Source organism: Limanda limanda, chromosome 1 (genome assembly GCF_963576545.1).
Source record: "Limanda limanda chromosome 1, fLimLim1.1, whole genome shotgun sequence".
NCBI classification, from domain to species: Eukaryota; Metazoa; Chordata; class Actinopteri; order Pleuronectiformes; family Pleuronectidae; genus Limanda; species Limanda limanda.
This window is the reverse complement of record NC_083636.1, coordinates 29421122-29438053: the sequence shown is the minus strand read 5'-3', so window position 1 is coordinate 29438053 and position 16932 is coordinate 29421122. Positions and strand designations below refer to the sequence as shown.

At 41.4% G+C, this 16932-nt stretch overlaps 2 protein-coding genes across 2 annotated transcripts; one reads left to right on the top strand and one right to left on the bottom strand.

Moving 5' to 3' along the window:
* Positions 1 to 1057: 1057 nt before the first annotated feature.
* On the bottom strand, positions 1058 to 9659 carry miga2 (mitoguardin 2). Its single transcript, XM_061073391.1, has 16 exons — positions 9600 to 9659; positions 8166 to 8433; positions 7824 to 8034; positions 7592 to 7707; positions 7361 to 7481; positions 6771 to 6898; positions 6501 to 6618; positions 6141 to 6247; positions 5239 to 5351; positions 4341 to 4413; positions 3537 to 3623; positions 3327 to 3425; positions 2902 to 3036; positions 2758 to 2811; positions 2547 to 2663; positions 1058 to 1803 (listed from the first exon to the last, which is right to left on the bottom strand). The coding sequence occupies exons 2-16, from the start codon at positions 8259 to 8261 to the stop codon at positions 1615 to 1617; spliced, it is 1764 nt and encodes a 587-aa protein (XP_060929374.1). The 5' UTR covers positions 8262 to 8433; positions 9600 to 9659; the 3' UTR covers positions 1058 to 1614.
* Positions 9660 to 10422: 763 nt separating this feature from the next.
* Positions 10423 to 14908, top strand: st6galnac4 (ST6 (alpha-N-acetyl-neuraminyl-2,3-beta-galactosyl-1,3)-N-acetylgalactosaminide alpha-2,6-sialyltransferase 4). The gene is made up of 5 exons (XM_061073509.1): positions 10423 to 10805; positions 10911 to 11057; positions 11676 to 12085; positions 13028 to 13135; positions 13244 to 14908. Exons 1-5 carry the CDS (start codon positions 10755 to 10757, stop codon positions 13428 to 13430), a joined length of 903 nt encoding a protein of 300 aa, XP_060929492.1. The 5' UTR covers positions 10423 to 10754; the 3' UTR covers positions 13431 to 14908.
* Positions 14909 to 16932: the final 2024 nt, after the last annotated feature.

Here is a 16932-nt window from a genome sequence, read left to right as displayed (position 1 = left end):
GTTTTTAAATGGGGCTATATTGTATGTACATGTTATTATATAATGGGATTATAACAATATATAATAGGGGTTATTATTACTAATGCGTTACTGTGTAAGGAGCATGTCACTGTTATGATTGGCTGAAGCAGAGTCAATTCTAACTTGTATAAACACTGTTCCACAGTTTAATCAGAAAAACCTCAATTCTCAATCATTAATTTTCCACCACTGCCGTCGTGGTTTCCTGAGACACTTGAATAAAACAGAGCCGTTGTTACTGTTATTACAAACACTGGTGCCTTTCCTGTTAGAATGCTGACAAATATCTGCTGTGAAAAATCCGACCCACTGAGTCTCTGAAATTTTTCACTCATCAAATACTCATGCATAACAAATAACCCATTATGGTTGAAAAGCAACCATACTCCGTACCTACTCCTGTTTCACACATTGCACTGAAAACAGAGGTTTATATGTTCATATAACTTGGGTTTGGATACTTTCACAGAAAGGCCCAAATATTTGGAAGGGATTCACGTGGCACAACCAATTAATAAACTAGTGGCGGGCTCTGCCTAGCCCACCACTGTGTTACAGAAAGGTAACTAATTAACTGTAAGAATTTTTGCATCACCTAATGCTGAATTTAAGGTACTTATTGCTAATCCACACCAATCCTATGTAATAGTTTTAAAACACATTTCTCAGTTATTTGCAGTTTGTTTTGTGCCATGGGATTCATTTCCAGATAAAGTGTGGGCTCACTATGACTTGGAGAAAGTAGAACTTGCATCTTCGCGGGATCACTGCTATGTCTAGAAGACTATATGAGAAATGTTCTGGGGTCTGCATATAGCTTCAGGATGACCTTATTTCATTGTCATTACACTACACTTCTTAATACAGTCACTCTGATATGTCACATTTTAGCCTACCTGACCAAATCAAACTGGAATAAATACTTCTTTAAATTAAAGAGGGTTAGGGTTAGGAACTAAGGGATTTAGTAGCATCAGCGAGGAGATAAATTCATTAAGTCCTTCATTACACACTGCAAATCTGTCACACATTATCATGGATTTAACAAATAACTTTGCCCCTTTAATATAAAACAAAACACGTCAACACACTTATTTTCACGTAACAGTGAAGACGATGATATTCCATGTGTTTTCACACGTCAGACGAATGGAAGGTGCAACCACTAGTTATCTGAAGACACCTGCTCCAAGTGAAAGAATAATGTGGAAGGGCCAGTTTTCACGTTTTCCCCATGCTTCTGTTTCGTGTGTTTTTAAGTAGCCTGGAAACCCAACAAGTAAGAGACACCTCCTCACACGTCTGAGATCACATGTAGGCATTCTCCGGATACGCAGCCTAGCAGCTGATAACAAGGAAGAGGTGGAGTCCAACCAGTTTCCCTCAGTAGAACCAGTGATGCTAGTGAAAATATATCCTCTGTCAGTGTTTGATGATGAATGAATAATTAACTGTGGTTCCCAGTTTATCACAGGAGTATGATTTAATCCAGTGTTAGTGCAGATCAAGTGCTGAGCTGCGACTCCACTGCGTCTGGCCTGCACAAGCCCGATGAAGCCCTCAGTAACCCTTCATGCTGTTTGAGTCGGGCCCTTAAGAGCTGTCGGTGTCCCTGGGCGGGGAACCATTGAGCTCCAGAAGTCTGTCGATCCCCAGGTACCCCAGTAAAATCTCGCTACGGCGGTGGGAAAGGTTCAGGATGTCCTCGGCCAAGCTGTTAGCAGAGGTGAAGCGGACCTTGTCATGGTCAAACATATCCTTAAGGTACTGCACGATTTGTTGCTGCAGAAGAGAGGAGGGAGATGAGTGATGGAAATCAATGCATGGTATGGTAAATTCCATTTAAAAGCAGTACTGATTTTACACACAAAGGTTATCATACAGGTCACGTTTGGTCCGAATCAGTGGATCCTTCTCAGGCTAACCTTTCCTCTAGGATTCTTTGCGTGCTGGTGTTGAAGCTAACAAGCAAGCTATGGGTGGCTGAGCTGCAGTAAGCTTGCCCAAAGTAGCTAATGATGCAAGAGTAAGACTGGGACAAGCTGGTGAGGCAAGAAAAAAATTCTCAGAAAGATGAAAGTCTGGCTAGCAATGCCAGCTCCATGAGGCTGTAGTTAGGCACTGCAGTACGATCAGCTAAATGCTACTGTCAGCACGCTCACAATGCTAATGCTAACATGCTGATAGTGCAAGTATAATACATACAATGTTAATTATCTTAGTTTGCATGTTAGCATGGTCGCAGCTGTCCTGAATTTTAGCCCTTTGGATAAGTTGCATGCTATAACCCTTGGATCCTACACTTACCATAAAGCCACTTAAGATCATCATAATCCCAGTTTGTAACACAGACTTTCTATTGTAATGTGATGTGTAATGTCTCGAGCCACAATGGAAATATCACTGATGACAAAGTTAAACTATTCCAGAGTCACATGGTGTATGGTGCCGATGAGTAGAATGAACCTCATGTGTCCATTTAAACAGTTACTAGTTGACATGTTTTTCGTCCACTTTGCTCTCACCTTGAAGATAGTGCAGACCTCACTTAGGTGCTGCCTGGGTCCCAAGAACCCATAAGCTAAAACTGGGCTCACATGTTCTGATATGGCATAGAAGTGGGAGATAAACCCATCAGGAACCTATGGACAGTAGAGACACGGCTGTCAAACTCAAAATGCAATAAAAACACAACGCAATAAAAAGCACCCAATTTTCAGACAGTCTCAAAGTCACCATGAGCAGACGCCTTTTCGCTTTTAGGACAGACCAGCAAGCAGTCGCCAGAGCCTAAAGGAAAAACACAACTCTGTTATAGGACGACTCATCGATGGTATAATCAAGGAATTTGTGTTTGTGCACGATGGAGTGTAAATTAACCGTCTCTTTGAAGCTGTCAGAGAGCCAGCGATTCCTCAGCACAGCTACCACAGATGAGGGAGGGCTCTCCAGGTCTTCGAATGCGTCCATTAGGATGAAGTCCAACACTATGTCAAAAAAGTTCATACACACCACCTGCACAGATCATGACGTGTGGAAAAGAAATACATTGTGTTAAATAAGTGCAAAACGAACAACCACATTAGCCTAAAAGGGTTTGTCTTTCACATATGAAGAACGCAGCAGGATATTGTCTTGAACATTGAGGCGAGATGCAGAGAGCAACCTGATTGTTAGGCGCACTGTAGTTAAAGTTTAATTCAGGTTAGTTACAGGGCTTCTCAGGTTCATGTTAAGAGGCCCATGCGGAAAAACCAAATAAAGAGGAGAATCAGTTGCATGACATGAATGACAACGTTACTCACTCCTCGGCCCTCTAGCTCCATCTGCGTAACTGGCCACGTTTCCTCTCTCTGGGTGTAAAGCAGCATGTCCTCGTAGCTCTCTAGGAAGCCTTTAGGACTCTGAGATAAGGAAAAAAATACGTAATAACTATAAGCCACAGAGACAGACCTGTCACCTGTTCATCTACATCGTACAAGTTAACAACTGAGGATCCAAATGTAGTGATTTACCTTGTTTGCCTTCACCATTAACCCTGTAATCATCTGCTTCCCGGTCTCCATGAAAAACGTGCGATGAGTTTCATCTGACAACAGCACCTGGAAGGAAAAAAGGCATTGTCAGGCTTTTTTTCTATTGTCATTTCTGGAACAATTCAATTTGGTTTATACATTAAGCATATAGCACATATTCAAGCCTATGCCTGTAGGTAAAACTGCACCTGCATAGAGATGGCATTTTACTAACTCAGGTTTGCTGGAGTCTGTCTCCTTAAATGCAATGTGTCAGATATGAGATGATGAAAACAGATAGAAAGAGAAATCTTTGATGACCGGCTTAGACCTTAATTACAATGCCTTATTATATTCATCATCTTAAAATTAATTTATATTGGCATGATAATCTTTGTCTTAATCTGGCTGCACTACAGCTTAGCAACTGGACTGTGTGATTCATTGGTAACCCATTTTGAAGACTGGCAACCACACACAATTAGCACAATTTACTTAAACCCAGTTTTCCTGCAGGATCCCTCTTTTAAAATGTTTAATTTCGCTCCGTTTATTATCTGCTTCACAGCTCACTGTTTTGATGAGCACATCCTTCTACCGTTTGCACAAGGGTGTACATTTCTGACAAACTATAGAGAACAAGGTGAGAAACGGATAAAAAGACGAGAAGAGGAAAATATCAGTGCAGTGTAAGCAATTTTCAAAACATAAATAATGTCTTGAAAAACAAGGTGGGCGGTTATGAACCAAACAAATACTAATTATCAGTTGAAATATGTGCCAGTCTTATGAGCTGAAAATGACCTGGAATGCTTGTCTCACACAGTGAAGCTTGGCAAGGAAATCTTGATCACCATAACATTCAAGTAGTTCAGTCCTGTTAAAAAAAAGAAAGGCATGAAACTTTAAGCAAAAATTAAATCCTAATAGTTTCTCTGACTTAAGCTCTGTGACATTTCTGCTTTTTTCTTTTTGGCTACTAAATGTTCCACATTGTTTAGCAGCTAGTCGCACATTTTTACATATTCAGACCTAATTTTTACATCTGTTCTGAGAGATCCGATCACAAGTGTAGAGCGATCGGTTTGTCTGTTCACATTTGCCTTTAAAATGAGTCTTGTATGAGTCTCTTGGGAACACTTTAGATAGGCTCTCACTTCCCCGCTCTATATGCAAATAATGTCATTTCTGTTTGAGAAGACCAAGGGATGTTATTTTCAGCCAGTCTGATTATAGGTCTGTTGTCAATGTGTTTGTGTGTGTCAGTGTGAAATAATTCAATGTATGGAAAACAGGGGAGGCAAATCTGCAGTGCGGCTTCCTATGGAGTTTAAAATTTGACATGCATGTGTGAGCATGCCATAATTATGAAACTATAGTGGGGTCAGAGTTCGCCAGCTGAGACAGCGGTCCTGCAGTCCAGTACACCCACATTCACACAATGAAAAAAGAATGTGGCCACATGTGTCCCACACCACCTCCGCATGTTGACTGAGTGATTAGGTCTCTAACATGTCCTCAATTCATCTTGGGTGCATTCACATCCTAAATTAGCACTGCCCACTTGTGATCGGATTACTGAGAGCGGATGTTTACAACAGGCTGAGGTTACCTGATGGTTCATTATGCATTTGTGACAAACAGTGATCTTATATATGCAGCTTATGGTATTATGTAGGTAGAGATGTTGAGCTTCAGTTACCTCGGGCACCTATATGACACTTTTCCCTCTCGTACCAGAGACAAGGCTTCTTCATAAAGAGCTGAAGGCTTCAGAGGCTGGTAGTGCTCTTCCAGAGACATGGCATCAAACAGCTGGCCGGGGGGGGGGGGGAACATAACACATACAGTACCTCAGTGCACAGTCCATATGTTTTAAAGCAGACATGATTAGATCTGCGAGACTAAAGGCCTTTGCACATTAGGCTTGTTTTTTCCGTGCGATTCATCTTAATATAATTAATATTTGGTGAACATGTATCCAACCAGTCCCATCCCCTCGGGACCGTCACATCACTAAAGGAGATGTATCATTTCTGCCTGTGAAAATCAATGGCTTATATGCAATCCGTTTCACTGTTTTCACATTAGGGATGAAATGTAATGAAGAAATATTTGCCAAAGTAGATATTTTATTTTGTGTGCTGTTGACGATGTAACTCTTTGAAGAAGTAGAAGTAGCTGTAGTAAAATAACTTTCTCATCTATCCAGCCTAAGATAACGTTTATTTGTCAATTTATTTAGTACATTTGTGTTTAATCATTGCTCACAGTTGTTTTTATCCTTAAGAAAGATAGGATGTCGCAGACTTGAATCTGTTGGATCAAGCAACAAGCGACCCAACTACTGTCAAAGAAAACAAATGAACCAAACACACTCTGATGTGACTGTGTACAAACATACACCTTCGTCAAATTCAGACTTAAGAAAAAACTATGCTCTACTATGGTGCCATGATGTTCCATTAATGTGAACAGTCAGGCGCATCGAAATTCACCTCTGAATAATCTGCCCTTGTGTTAATTCACGTCGCCAATGATGTGCGAAGGCCTTAAAGAGTGTACTTGAAACCAACGTGAGCAGGGGGGTTATGGGAAACTCACCTCTGCGGCCGAGAAGAAGGACTGGTCGGAGGTAACAGTAGTCGCATCATCATCTTGCAGTCTGTGGAAATTCCCCACTTGAGGCAAGATAAGAGTTCCTTCACTCTCTATCAAAGGAAAAAGAGAAACTGGCTCACAGCACAGGAATCAAAACACAGACGTGTTAACAAAGATATAAATTCACTTTAAAAACATGAATCACAAAGCTGTACGTTGCGATACAGTATCGGTCCAGCTCCTCACTGATTAAGTTCAAAATCTAATTCACTCTCTGAAGTTATTTCCATTTTTTTCAGGTCAGATATGTGGTTATTCTCCACCCTCTTTGAAGATCATAAATAAGTTGAACATGACTCTCACCAAAGTCTGCCAGCACGCTGTCTGTAGGGATAGTGCTGCCAAAATCCTCCTGTAGGTGGTACGCCTTGTGCAGTAGAGTCTCTAACTTGTCAGCAAACCCTTTACTACGGGCTTCAGCCTAAAACCGAGAAGAAAAATATTTAACAGGTCATATACTTAAATATTATGCAATAAAAAGTCCAGGATCAATTTAATACAGCATTGGTACTGTGTGATCTATGACCAAGCCAAATCTGTGGTCTACACTGATGATAATTGTGTGAGCGTTACCATGGGAAAGTCTCCACACGCTGCCCCCTGCAGAGCAAGGCTGTTGTTGCTGGAGGTCGAGGAGGCGTGATGGCGAATATTCAGGGCTTGTTCCCACTTTCTCAGAGCTTCCTCAAAAAGCTCCATTCCTGGCACGACATTAGCACAGAGGCTTACATGTATTATTTATGTCAGACAGAAAGCCCAAAATATGAGATAAAGGTGGCACAGAACATTGGCCATTGTTTTTAGTGCAGGAGCAATTGCTGCCAAGCAGCATTTTGGGTCCAAGAGTCCAACAACAGATTATACCTAGAACTTCTTAACCTGCCTTTATATAATGTGGGAAAAAACTGCAATGTGAATTACTACCTATCTATTCAGCCAATGCAGTAAAATTAAGTAATTTTGTTATTTACTTTCTGTAACTAAAACCAATTGGGTTTTACAATCCTTTGTTATTTCAATATAATTAAAGTTGAGCTTGTGATCTCTGTCCCTTACATAACATCCTAGCGAATAAATGTCTGATGCCTTCTCCTTCATATTTTACACAAAATTCAAAAGTCACATTTCTTAAGAAAGAATCCTGAGTGATAATAAATACCTACCAATTAAATACAGATTCTCTGCGTTCGCATCCTCTAGTGCCCCTGACTCTTCTGCCACAGGTTCTGCCTCCCAGGGCGTGGATGGGTTGGCAGACTGGTTTGGGGAGGTTGGGACCCGCATCTGTTTCAAAACAAATTCACATGAAAGAAGAATGAAAAAACGGGTCAAGGGGCAATGAGGGAAAAGAAGAGTAAGCGTGACAGAAATGAAAAACCGAGTATGAAACTAACTGATGCAAGGCTGTGTGAGGAACTTGAGTGTTTACTGGGAGCCAGGGAAGAAATTCCACTCATGGTGTCGTTGCTCCTGGTGCTCGGACTCATCATCTGACGACTAGTTAACTGACCTGTACAGGAAACATTAAGCGCTCTGTTACCTGGATATATTTAGGAAAATGCGGACAAACGTTACAACCCAAAGGTAAAGTCATATTTCCAGATTTACAAAAAAAGACCTTCATACCTCTCTTGAATGAAGAGGGTCTTCCTGTCTTCCTCAGTGCTTCAGGTATTCCCACTGTCTTCTGGCCCTCCTTCTGTTGTGTTGCCTGATTCCTTTTTCTCCCCCGCCTCTTGAGCTGATGAGCAGTGAGAGCCAGGGCAACACTGCCTATCGCTGTGGCAAAGAGCACCCTCTTCAAGTTTGGTGTAAGTTTTAGCTGAGAAAAGATGGACTGAAAGCAGGAAAGACAAACATGAAATGTCATCACCAGGTCATCTTATACATCACTTTAGCCATTGTAACTTGTTTTCTTTTGAAGTCTTCAGATGATGCTTTTGTGTAAACATGCAAAACTCATTTTACCTGGCCAAATGTGGAATAGAGAAAGACCGGTATCTCCGCCACGGTCATGGCCAAAGCCTGGGCGAGGGACATCCCTCCTGCTTGTCTGAGTGACATCTCAGAGAAATCGAAATGCCTTCAGGCCAAGGTCGTCCAAAGCTCCCTCACATTCACCCAAAACAAGGTTTTCCTCTCCGCTGTGGGATCAGCCAGCTCTCGGCCTGCTGATGAACCGTCTGTCCTCATTCACTCCTGAACTCGTACTCCAGACTGAGTGCAGTTTAATCACCTGCAATAAATAAGATATGAGAAATGGAAATAGCAAGTGGATGAGTGCACAAGCCTCCTCGCTGAAGAGCTGCATTACCATGCACAGGCTTTGCAAATGATCAACATGTGGCATCAATAGACACCTCTGTCCGTTTGTCTTTTAGCAAGAGTATGCTGCTGGGTGGATTACCAATTACATTTAGGTGCAGATCAAGTGGTGGATCCAGGATATTTCTTTTAAAGTTCTCTACCTCCCAAGGAAGAATTCATTGATTTGATGAAAAAAAAACTCAGGCACGTTAAGAGGACTGATATAAGTTTGAATTTAAGTGGACTGCTGGGCCTTGGCAGAGGGATGTGCTGGACTGAGTGCCATTAAAGTTACAACAGCGATACTGGCTCCAATAGATCCATGGTGTGTTCTACACCTCCCCAACACACTATATTGTACCTTTCTTATATTGATGTTGATGACAAGTATATTACAAAGGTTACTCATATTGATTCCGTGCCTAGCCCTGCATAATTAACTAGTTAGAGATTGGTGTGTTAAGCTCGGGGCTCTCATTTACCGTTAAGCGGCAGATCGACTTGTCATGAAGCCAGTTTACCTCTACCCTGTCTAGTACGTGTTCCCTCACACCTACAGTCCCTGGCACCAGAAGGTGCGGCTACAACGTGACAGGATACTTCCCCTCTGTTTGGAGCCAAACTGTCTAATTCATTAATCATTCACTAATATACTAAATGAGCCACCATTCCCAGCCTGCCAGTGCAAACGATCACTGAATAAAAGGGGGCTAGTTGAAGTAAGACTGGGCTCGAAGGGGGATAGCATGCTAGCCAGTCAGTCAGATGCCTTGAATCAGCCCCTGACACCACTTTGTAACGTTTACGTGTAACGAATAGAGACCCTGAGCCCAGTTGTTCTCCTGTTTTGTTAATGACCAGCAGGAATGAGCACAGACCAGCAGACAACAGCCCCAACAGGAGGATATGCTAACCTTAGCTGCAGTTAGCATAGCGCAGCCAGACCTGTCACTTCACCTCACAGCACCCCCCGGTCAACCGGACCCCGGCAGCGGCGGAAGGTTACCCGGACACCACGGAGGCTCCAGCGGCTCTTTACCCAGCGAACCACCGGCACAGCCACTAACACGAACCCCCCCACACACCGGTACGTACCGTGGACACCCGACTCGACGGGGAAGGACGTTCCTGGTGTCACCGCCAGAGGACGGAGCCGCGCACAAGGGTTTTCAGCGGGGGGCGGTGCTTGGGAGACGTAGGAACACTGACGGGGCCACGGACCAATCGGGTCCGACGCACAGTGGAATGAATTCTTTTCTGACCAATCAATTAAAAGGTAGGCGGGATGAATGCTTTAAGAATCCAATCAGGTTGTAGATCACAGAGCAGAGATAACAAAGTAAAAAAGAAAGTTTCCTGACAGTATTCCTACTATTAGTATGAGTATTAATTCTATTAGTTTTATTATTTGTAGTATTATTCATAGTATTAGGGCCCGAGCACAAACAGAGCAAGGACCATATTGAAATGCAAGTGATTGTGATTATTATTATTAAAGTAGTCTTTAAAATAACACGAAATACAAATTTATGTTTTTTTTTGTCAATAATGGTTTAATTAAAAATACCAGAGCACAACCTTCCTAATAAATAGAAATAGCATTTTTATTTATCTTTTAAATTAAGCTATTTTAAAGGGTAACACCTGATGTAAACATTACATTTTTTTATTTGTTAAATTAATTTGTATGCTCAAGGCAAAATAATAACTAATATGAAACAATATGTGGCAGAATCATAGGCAGTATATAAAGAGGCTAGAAAAAGCAGAAACATCACTTCCGGTAATAGCCATTCCTCTTTCAGAATAAGATCACGACAGGGTAACTTCCGACGTGCCCGTGTTATTACCACGTACTATCGTTGTACTAACTAACTCAGATGACACTTTTGTTGTGAAAATCGCACCGGAAGTTGTATTGGCAGGAGCAGTGTGGATTCAGGGCCTAGAAATCGAGAACCGACCACCAAATGACAACACAGGAGGCGAGGAAACAATGAAGAAGTAGAGCGACCTCCGACACTAGAGAATTCACACATGTTCCTGTTGTAGATCGGACGAGGCTTCACAGGCATGAAGATCACAGGACACGAAAAGGATCGTGGATTTGTGAGCTCTCGCCAGAACTGAGGAGGTGATCCGTTAATAATATGTGAATAGTGTTGCTGATGAGTGGTTCGTGGCTGCAGGGCTGGTCCGTGTCCCCGCCTCGGCCTCAGGTGAGCCGGCTGCTGGGAGCATGAGTGCCGCATGGCTCTCTGCAGCGGGCTCTCTCCCAAAGGCCTCGGCATGAAGTCTCCGGTAAGAACCACCGGGATATTTAATGCAAAGTGTGCACTGGTATGTGAACTATGTAGTGCCCTAGCGGATGTGCTTCCTCTGACCATGAACCCCTCCGCCTCACAGATGCTGCGATGGCTGATGCTGCTCTGCCTGAGCCTCCCCCTGTTGTTTTGGTTTGCACATGTGATCACACGGGACGGTCCGTCGCCTGTTCTGCAAAGCAGCGGGCTCAGGGGCTACGTGAGGATCAGCCCCGGCGGGATGGAGCAGGTGAGGAGCAGGGATCCAGGATCCAGGGGTGTAGCCCCCCCCCCTCCAAGTCAGGACTCAGGAGCTGACCCTGAAAACTGATTTGGATCTTCATATTTTACAAGCTATGCTGTTAGAGTATCATATCTTTGAGTATAGTCAGGATTATAGCCGCAAATTATTATTTTATCATGTATCAATTCGTGTTTGCAGGAGTTACACATGTGAAATTACAAAGTGGCTGCATTTATTCAGTCTAATCAACCACTCAAAGCACTCCACACTCCAAGTCGCATTCATCCATATGCACACGTCCATGTATGGAGCACCTTTTCCATCACACACCATTCATACACTGTCAGCACAGCCATAAGGGGAAATTTGGGGTTCGTACCTTGCTCAAGGGCACTTCGGAATGTAAGAACTGGGGAACAAACCACCCCCACGACCCTCTCTCACTCTTGAGCCACAGCGGCTCGATGTGCATGTAGGCAATTGGATTTATGAGGCAGAACAAGCTTCTCCGGTTGCATAGGAACACATGTACAACTCTTGACCATGACCTGGATGACTTTACTCTTTGTTTTTTAATACATTTGCAGAAATTTCTAAAAATATGTCTCCATCCTCTGTCAACAGTTTCTGCACAAGCACTGCAACCAGTGTGCCTTGGTCTCCAGCTCAGGTCAGATGCTCAGAGCTGGCATCGGTGACGAGATTGACAGGTTCGCCTGCGTCATCCGGATGAACAATGCACCCACGGATGGGTTTGAGAGGGACGTGGGCAGCCGCACCAGTGTTCGGGTCGTGTCACACACCAGCGTTCCCCTGTTGGTGAAAAATGAACAATACTATTTCCAGCAGTCGGCGGACACCACATACGTGTTCTGGGGTCCTGATAGGAATATGAGGCAGGACGGGAAAGGACGCATCTTCAACACACTCCTGAAAATAGCGAAGAAGTACCCGGATGTGAAGATCTACACTGTGACCAGAGAGAAGATTCAGTACTGTGACAGTGTGTTCCAGAACGAAACCGGAAAAAACAGGTAGCTTTCAACTTCATATTCATATTCTAGTAGAATAAATGAAGGACAAATATTGTATTGTTTTTCTCCGGTAAAACAACATATGAATGAATTATTAAGTTTCCAATAGTGAACGCTTTAGCAGAAATAAATAACAAATTATGTCAAAGAAACTGTCCTGAGGTCAGGAGTTGAACCGGGGACTTTATGTCCTGTTAATGTTTACTTTTACTGTAACTCCCTTTTTATCAGCATTTTCTGAGAACCCCTCAATGTAACATGGAAATACACAAACAACTTACAAATGCAAACTTTATACATTTTACTTCTGGACCATGCTACAGCGTGAGGTCACTAACGATGAGCATATTATATAGTTACACAAACTGTAATGTATTGTGCTGTTTCGGGGCTTTTATTTAGGCAAAAACAGAGTTTGAAATAAGGCTGCTACTAAGTGTTTGACACCCAATAATATGGAGGTTACGATGATAAATGACAAAGAAACGCCACTAATAAACTTTTTTTTTTTTTTTTACCATTTTCTTTTTATTCAACAACAAGTAAATCAATACAAGTTATCAACAACATCGACAACCAGGAACAAAAACGAAAAATGAAAAACCTGCTGTCATGTCAAGTCTGTGTCAACTGCCATAGAGTCCACTTCCTCCATTTACTGTCCATCTGTGATCCTGTCAGCCGTAGTCTGTGTGTCAGTCTTTCCATAATATTTATATCCTCCACTGTGTCCACCCAATGGGTCTGAGTGGGTAGATCTTCTGTCCCCCATTTCCTTGTAATGGCCTTTTACCTGCAACCATGAGTATCTTCAATAGATACCACTAATAAACTTTTAATTAAAGTAACGCGTGGATCTTAAATGTCAGCAGTAGACAAAAATCTTGTTAGCTCAAACGAATATGTCTCCTTAATAGCAGATGTTTGGTGTCTCTCACTCAGAATGAAGACGGGGGCTTTTCTCAGCACTGGATTTTTCACCATGATCCTGGCCATAGACATGTGTGAAAGAATCCACGTGTACGGGATGATCGATGATAACTACTGCAGGTGAGACATTTCAAATGATGTTGTGAGTTTGTGTTCTGCACTGAAGCTCCACCCTTTGTACAATTTAAAGTTGTTATATAACCGTTGCCTACTTCTTCCTCCTGACAGTCGGGCCAATCACAGCGTTGTTCCCTACCACTACTACGAGCAAAACCGAGTCAACGAGTGCAGGATGTACAAAGTGCATGAGCACACCAAACGCGGGGGTCATCGCTTCATCACTGAGAAGGCCATCTACGCCCGATGGGCCACGCACCATGATATCAAGTTTAAACACCCCTCCTGGAGTCTCTGAAGGAGGAAGCGATAGTTCCCAGATGTTTCCGATGTTTCTCGACTGCTGTGGAATTCACTTTTGCTGATGTTCTTCTGAATATTTGCTGGAAAAGAACTTGAACATGAACAAAATTGGTTTGGCGATGGTCTCCGGCTTTCACTTGAGATTAGACTTTTTTTGAGTCATTTGATACTGGATTATAGTGGGAAAATCTGCAATCATAGATATCAAGTAGTGCATTTAATTTCTATGCCAGTGAAGATTTTGACGTACGACCCTCAGTATTACTGAATATCCCCATTATTTAAAGCCATATGTCAGTATTCTGATATTAGCCACTAAAAGCAGTTTATACCAAAGCTTATACTTAAATCTCTTCATGCTTGTGCCTTGACATTCAGTCTCATCTCTAAACCTAACCCTAACCCATCTTAGTCTCCAATCTAGCCCCTGTCGTTTAAAACTACAAAATGCACCTTATGCATATTGCTGGAACTGATAGATAATTTCACAAGTGCTCAGTCTGGTGTTTATTTTCCTGATTGAGAATTAATTGATTAACCAGAGATTTGTCATTTTGCAAAAAAAAAAAAAACTTCAATGATTAATTAATTATCTGAAAACGATTGTGATTATGTTTCTGTGTAATGTCTAATTGTTCCGGCTCCAGTATTGTTTCTCCTGCTCTCCTCCCTGACATCTGGGCCATACTGCGCCTCACAACTTGACAAATACTCTGCACGGTCTGCCTGCCTCAGACCAGAGTCCAGCTCCAGCTAAAGTAAACCAATGCCCTTGGACAGCCTTTTCAAAAAAGAAAACAAGTTTTTAAAGTGTTATATGTGGCCCATTTCATTTGCTTATTGATTCAAATTTTTCTGCCCTCTGATATTTTTAATGCTGTGGCCATGGGCCTGAACTGTTGTTGCTCAAATAACTAAACAGGATACAAGGTTCTTGCTGTTTCTTTATTTACATTCAAGTACTTACTGTTGAGCTTGAAGCTTTTTACTTGCCCTCACAACAAGCAGTTTAAATGTTGAACGTGTTATTGTTAGTTTAAAATTAAACTACACATGTGGTTATGTTGATGTGAACATTGATGTTTCCATAATGTCCTGAGTGCCATTTAACCCCCAGTGTGATCATTCAGTTTGCAGAGGTTTCATGTGGCATTGGTGGTGTAACCTTTCAATCAAGTATTCTGCTGCCTGTTAACAATGAAAACTCAAGTGTTGCCTTTTCAGTTGCATTGTGCTTTTATTTTGTGACTAACTCCAAAGACTGTAATAGTATTTGCACTACTGTTCAAACTACTGTGTCAGTGTTTAACTGTACATTTCAAACATGCACTGTTTGAGTTCAAGTGTATAATGATTTACTTTTTAGGAAGCAAACTTTTACGTAGTGAATTGTGCAAAGTAAAAACTTGAATGTAAACTCGACCACTGAGAGTGTGAGATCGGTGTCAACACGTATAAATTAACTGTCAAACAGAGTCTGCATGTGTGTGTGTGAGATACTTACATTTTCAGGTCATATTATGCTCTTTTGTTTAAAACTTGTATTTCAATTGATATAAAATGTTTAACATGTTTTGAGAAATTATCACAGATGAATGAGGCATCATATATGTTGTAGACCCAGAGTAACATACTGTACGGTTACAACCAACCTTAGGTGGGACAACTGCCTTCTTAAAGATACAGTGTAAGATTTAGGGCGAAAGTCGGCCACCATGTTTTTTACAGTACAAACTGTACAAACTATAAGAGTTTAAGAGTTTTTATGAGAACTGAAAGCTACTTCAGCTTCTCTTTCTTGTTTGGAAGGGGAAGGTGAGGTGAGGGGTATTCAGCTGCAACATGCAACTTCACCCCTTTTACACACTTAACCTTTAAATAATCCACAGATAGGGGGTGACAAATGTTCATCTGAAGCCCAACTCAACATATTCGGATTTCTTGATTTGTATTGGGAGCCTAGAACAAGGTAATTCTTAAATGTTTCACTTTAAAAAAAGATTTAAATGATAAATCACGTAAACATGGTGTCATTAAATGTATGTAAATCCACTAACTAATTAATAAATGAATAATTTAACCAATTCCTGTTCAGTCAATAACATTAAACTGTACAAAGGTACCCTCAGGAGCCACAACCTTTATTTGTTACTTAGAAAAACTACTTCTGTACAATTCAGAGCTGAAATAGAATGTAATGAACACAGCTGGACAATAGGCTCCAAATGAAAACACACTAGATTTCACAAAGGTGTTTCACTATTGAATAAGTCTATCAAATTGAGGTAAACAAAAAAGCCTTGTTCTTATTTTCAATAAAAAAATCATACATTAAACAGTGAATATTTGACTACCACACACACACATGAACTCCTATGTTTGTGAGAACACCCAATGGCATAATGCATCCACTAGCCCCTAACCCTCATTTTCCCCTCACAACTAAATGCTTGAGCCTGATTCGAACAATGACCCTAGAAAGAAGTCTTAACCATCTAGCAGCCCTTTGAAAATGTGAACGTCTGCCGAAACCTCCTCACTTGCAGTCCCTGTGGACAGCCTGACCAAAACCTTGTCCCTAAACTTAACCATGACCAGTTTATGCCTAAACCTAACCCAGACCACGATTGACAGTTTACCACAAACCCTAACACGACAATTGATGCTTAACCCTGACCGTGACCTTATCACAATTCACAATTTACCACTGACGTTAACCATGAACAATTCAAACCCATGATTCAAACCCAACCCTAACTTTAACTTAACCAGGATTCACAATTAACCAGTAACTCAGAAATAACCTTCTTCCTCATTGAGACCAGGGACTGGTGCCCATGGGATTTTAACTGGTCCGGATATCCTGACAAGGGGAGTGTTTATACTGGAAAAAGTCTTAAAGAGGAACCAAAAATGAGAACAGCCTGAAGTTTCCTTCATGACCCTAAATTACAATCAACATGGATACTTTACACTTATATTATTACATATGCTTTTATATTTATTCATTTATTCAACACCCTTTTTAAGATGTTTTATCAACATGTGAAACAGGACCTTTACCTTCCTCTATAACCTTAACCATAACCATTTTATGCCTAACTCTAAACTTAACCGTGATATGCACTGTGTTTATACTGGAGGAATCTGGATTAATAAAACCACATCATTGTCTGTGACAGTCCGTGTTAGACTGTGGTAAGAGTTGAAGATGAGTCAAAAAAGGATTAAATTATCAGGTGCACGATTCAGAAAGCGCAGCAAAGTAGGGTAGGAGAGGAAAGAACAATTTAGAGGTAGAATCACCCCGATTGTGGACATCATTAATGTTTATTTTTGTTGACGTGACATGATATGCTGTCAGTACAGCTGATTTCAGACTTTTTATATTTTTATTATATATTTTTATTATTTTTTATAGCTTACAATTTTGTCTGCCTGTGTGTGCATCTGTATACAGTCCAAAAGTTCTTGGGGATGCATGACAATTTTCGTGT

Bases quoted from the DNA above. Each gene is read 5' to 3' on its own strand.
- miga2 (XM_061073391.1), bottom strand. From the start codon at position 8,261: ATGTCACTCAGACAAGCAGGAGGGATGTCCCTCGCCCAGGCTTTGGCC. The intron at 6,899-7,360 runs GTAGGTATTTAT...ATGTCGTGCCAG, and splicing joins AGAGAATCTGTATTTAATTG to GAATGGAGCTTTTTGAGGAA. The intron at 2,812-2,901 runs GTTAATTTACAC...TTTTTCCTTTAG, and splicing joins CTGACAGCTTCAAAGAGACG to GCTCTGGCGACTGCTTGCTG.
- st6galnac4 (XM_061073509.1), top strand. From the start codon at position 10,755: ATGGCTCTCTGCAGCGGGCTCTCTCCCAAAGGCCTCGGCATGAAGTCT. The intron at 10,806-10,910 runs GTAAGAACCACC...TCCGCCTCACAG, and splicing joins GCCTCGGCATGAAGTCTCCG to ATGCTGCGATGGCTGATGCT. The intron at 11,058-11,675 runs GTGAGGAGCAGG...CTCTGTCAACAG, and splicing joins GCCCCGGCGGGATGGAGCAG to TTTCTGCACAAGCACTGCAA.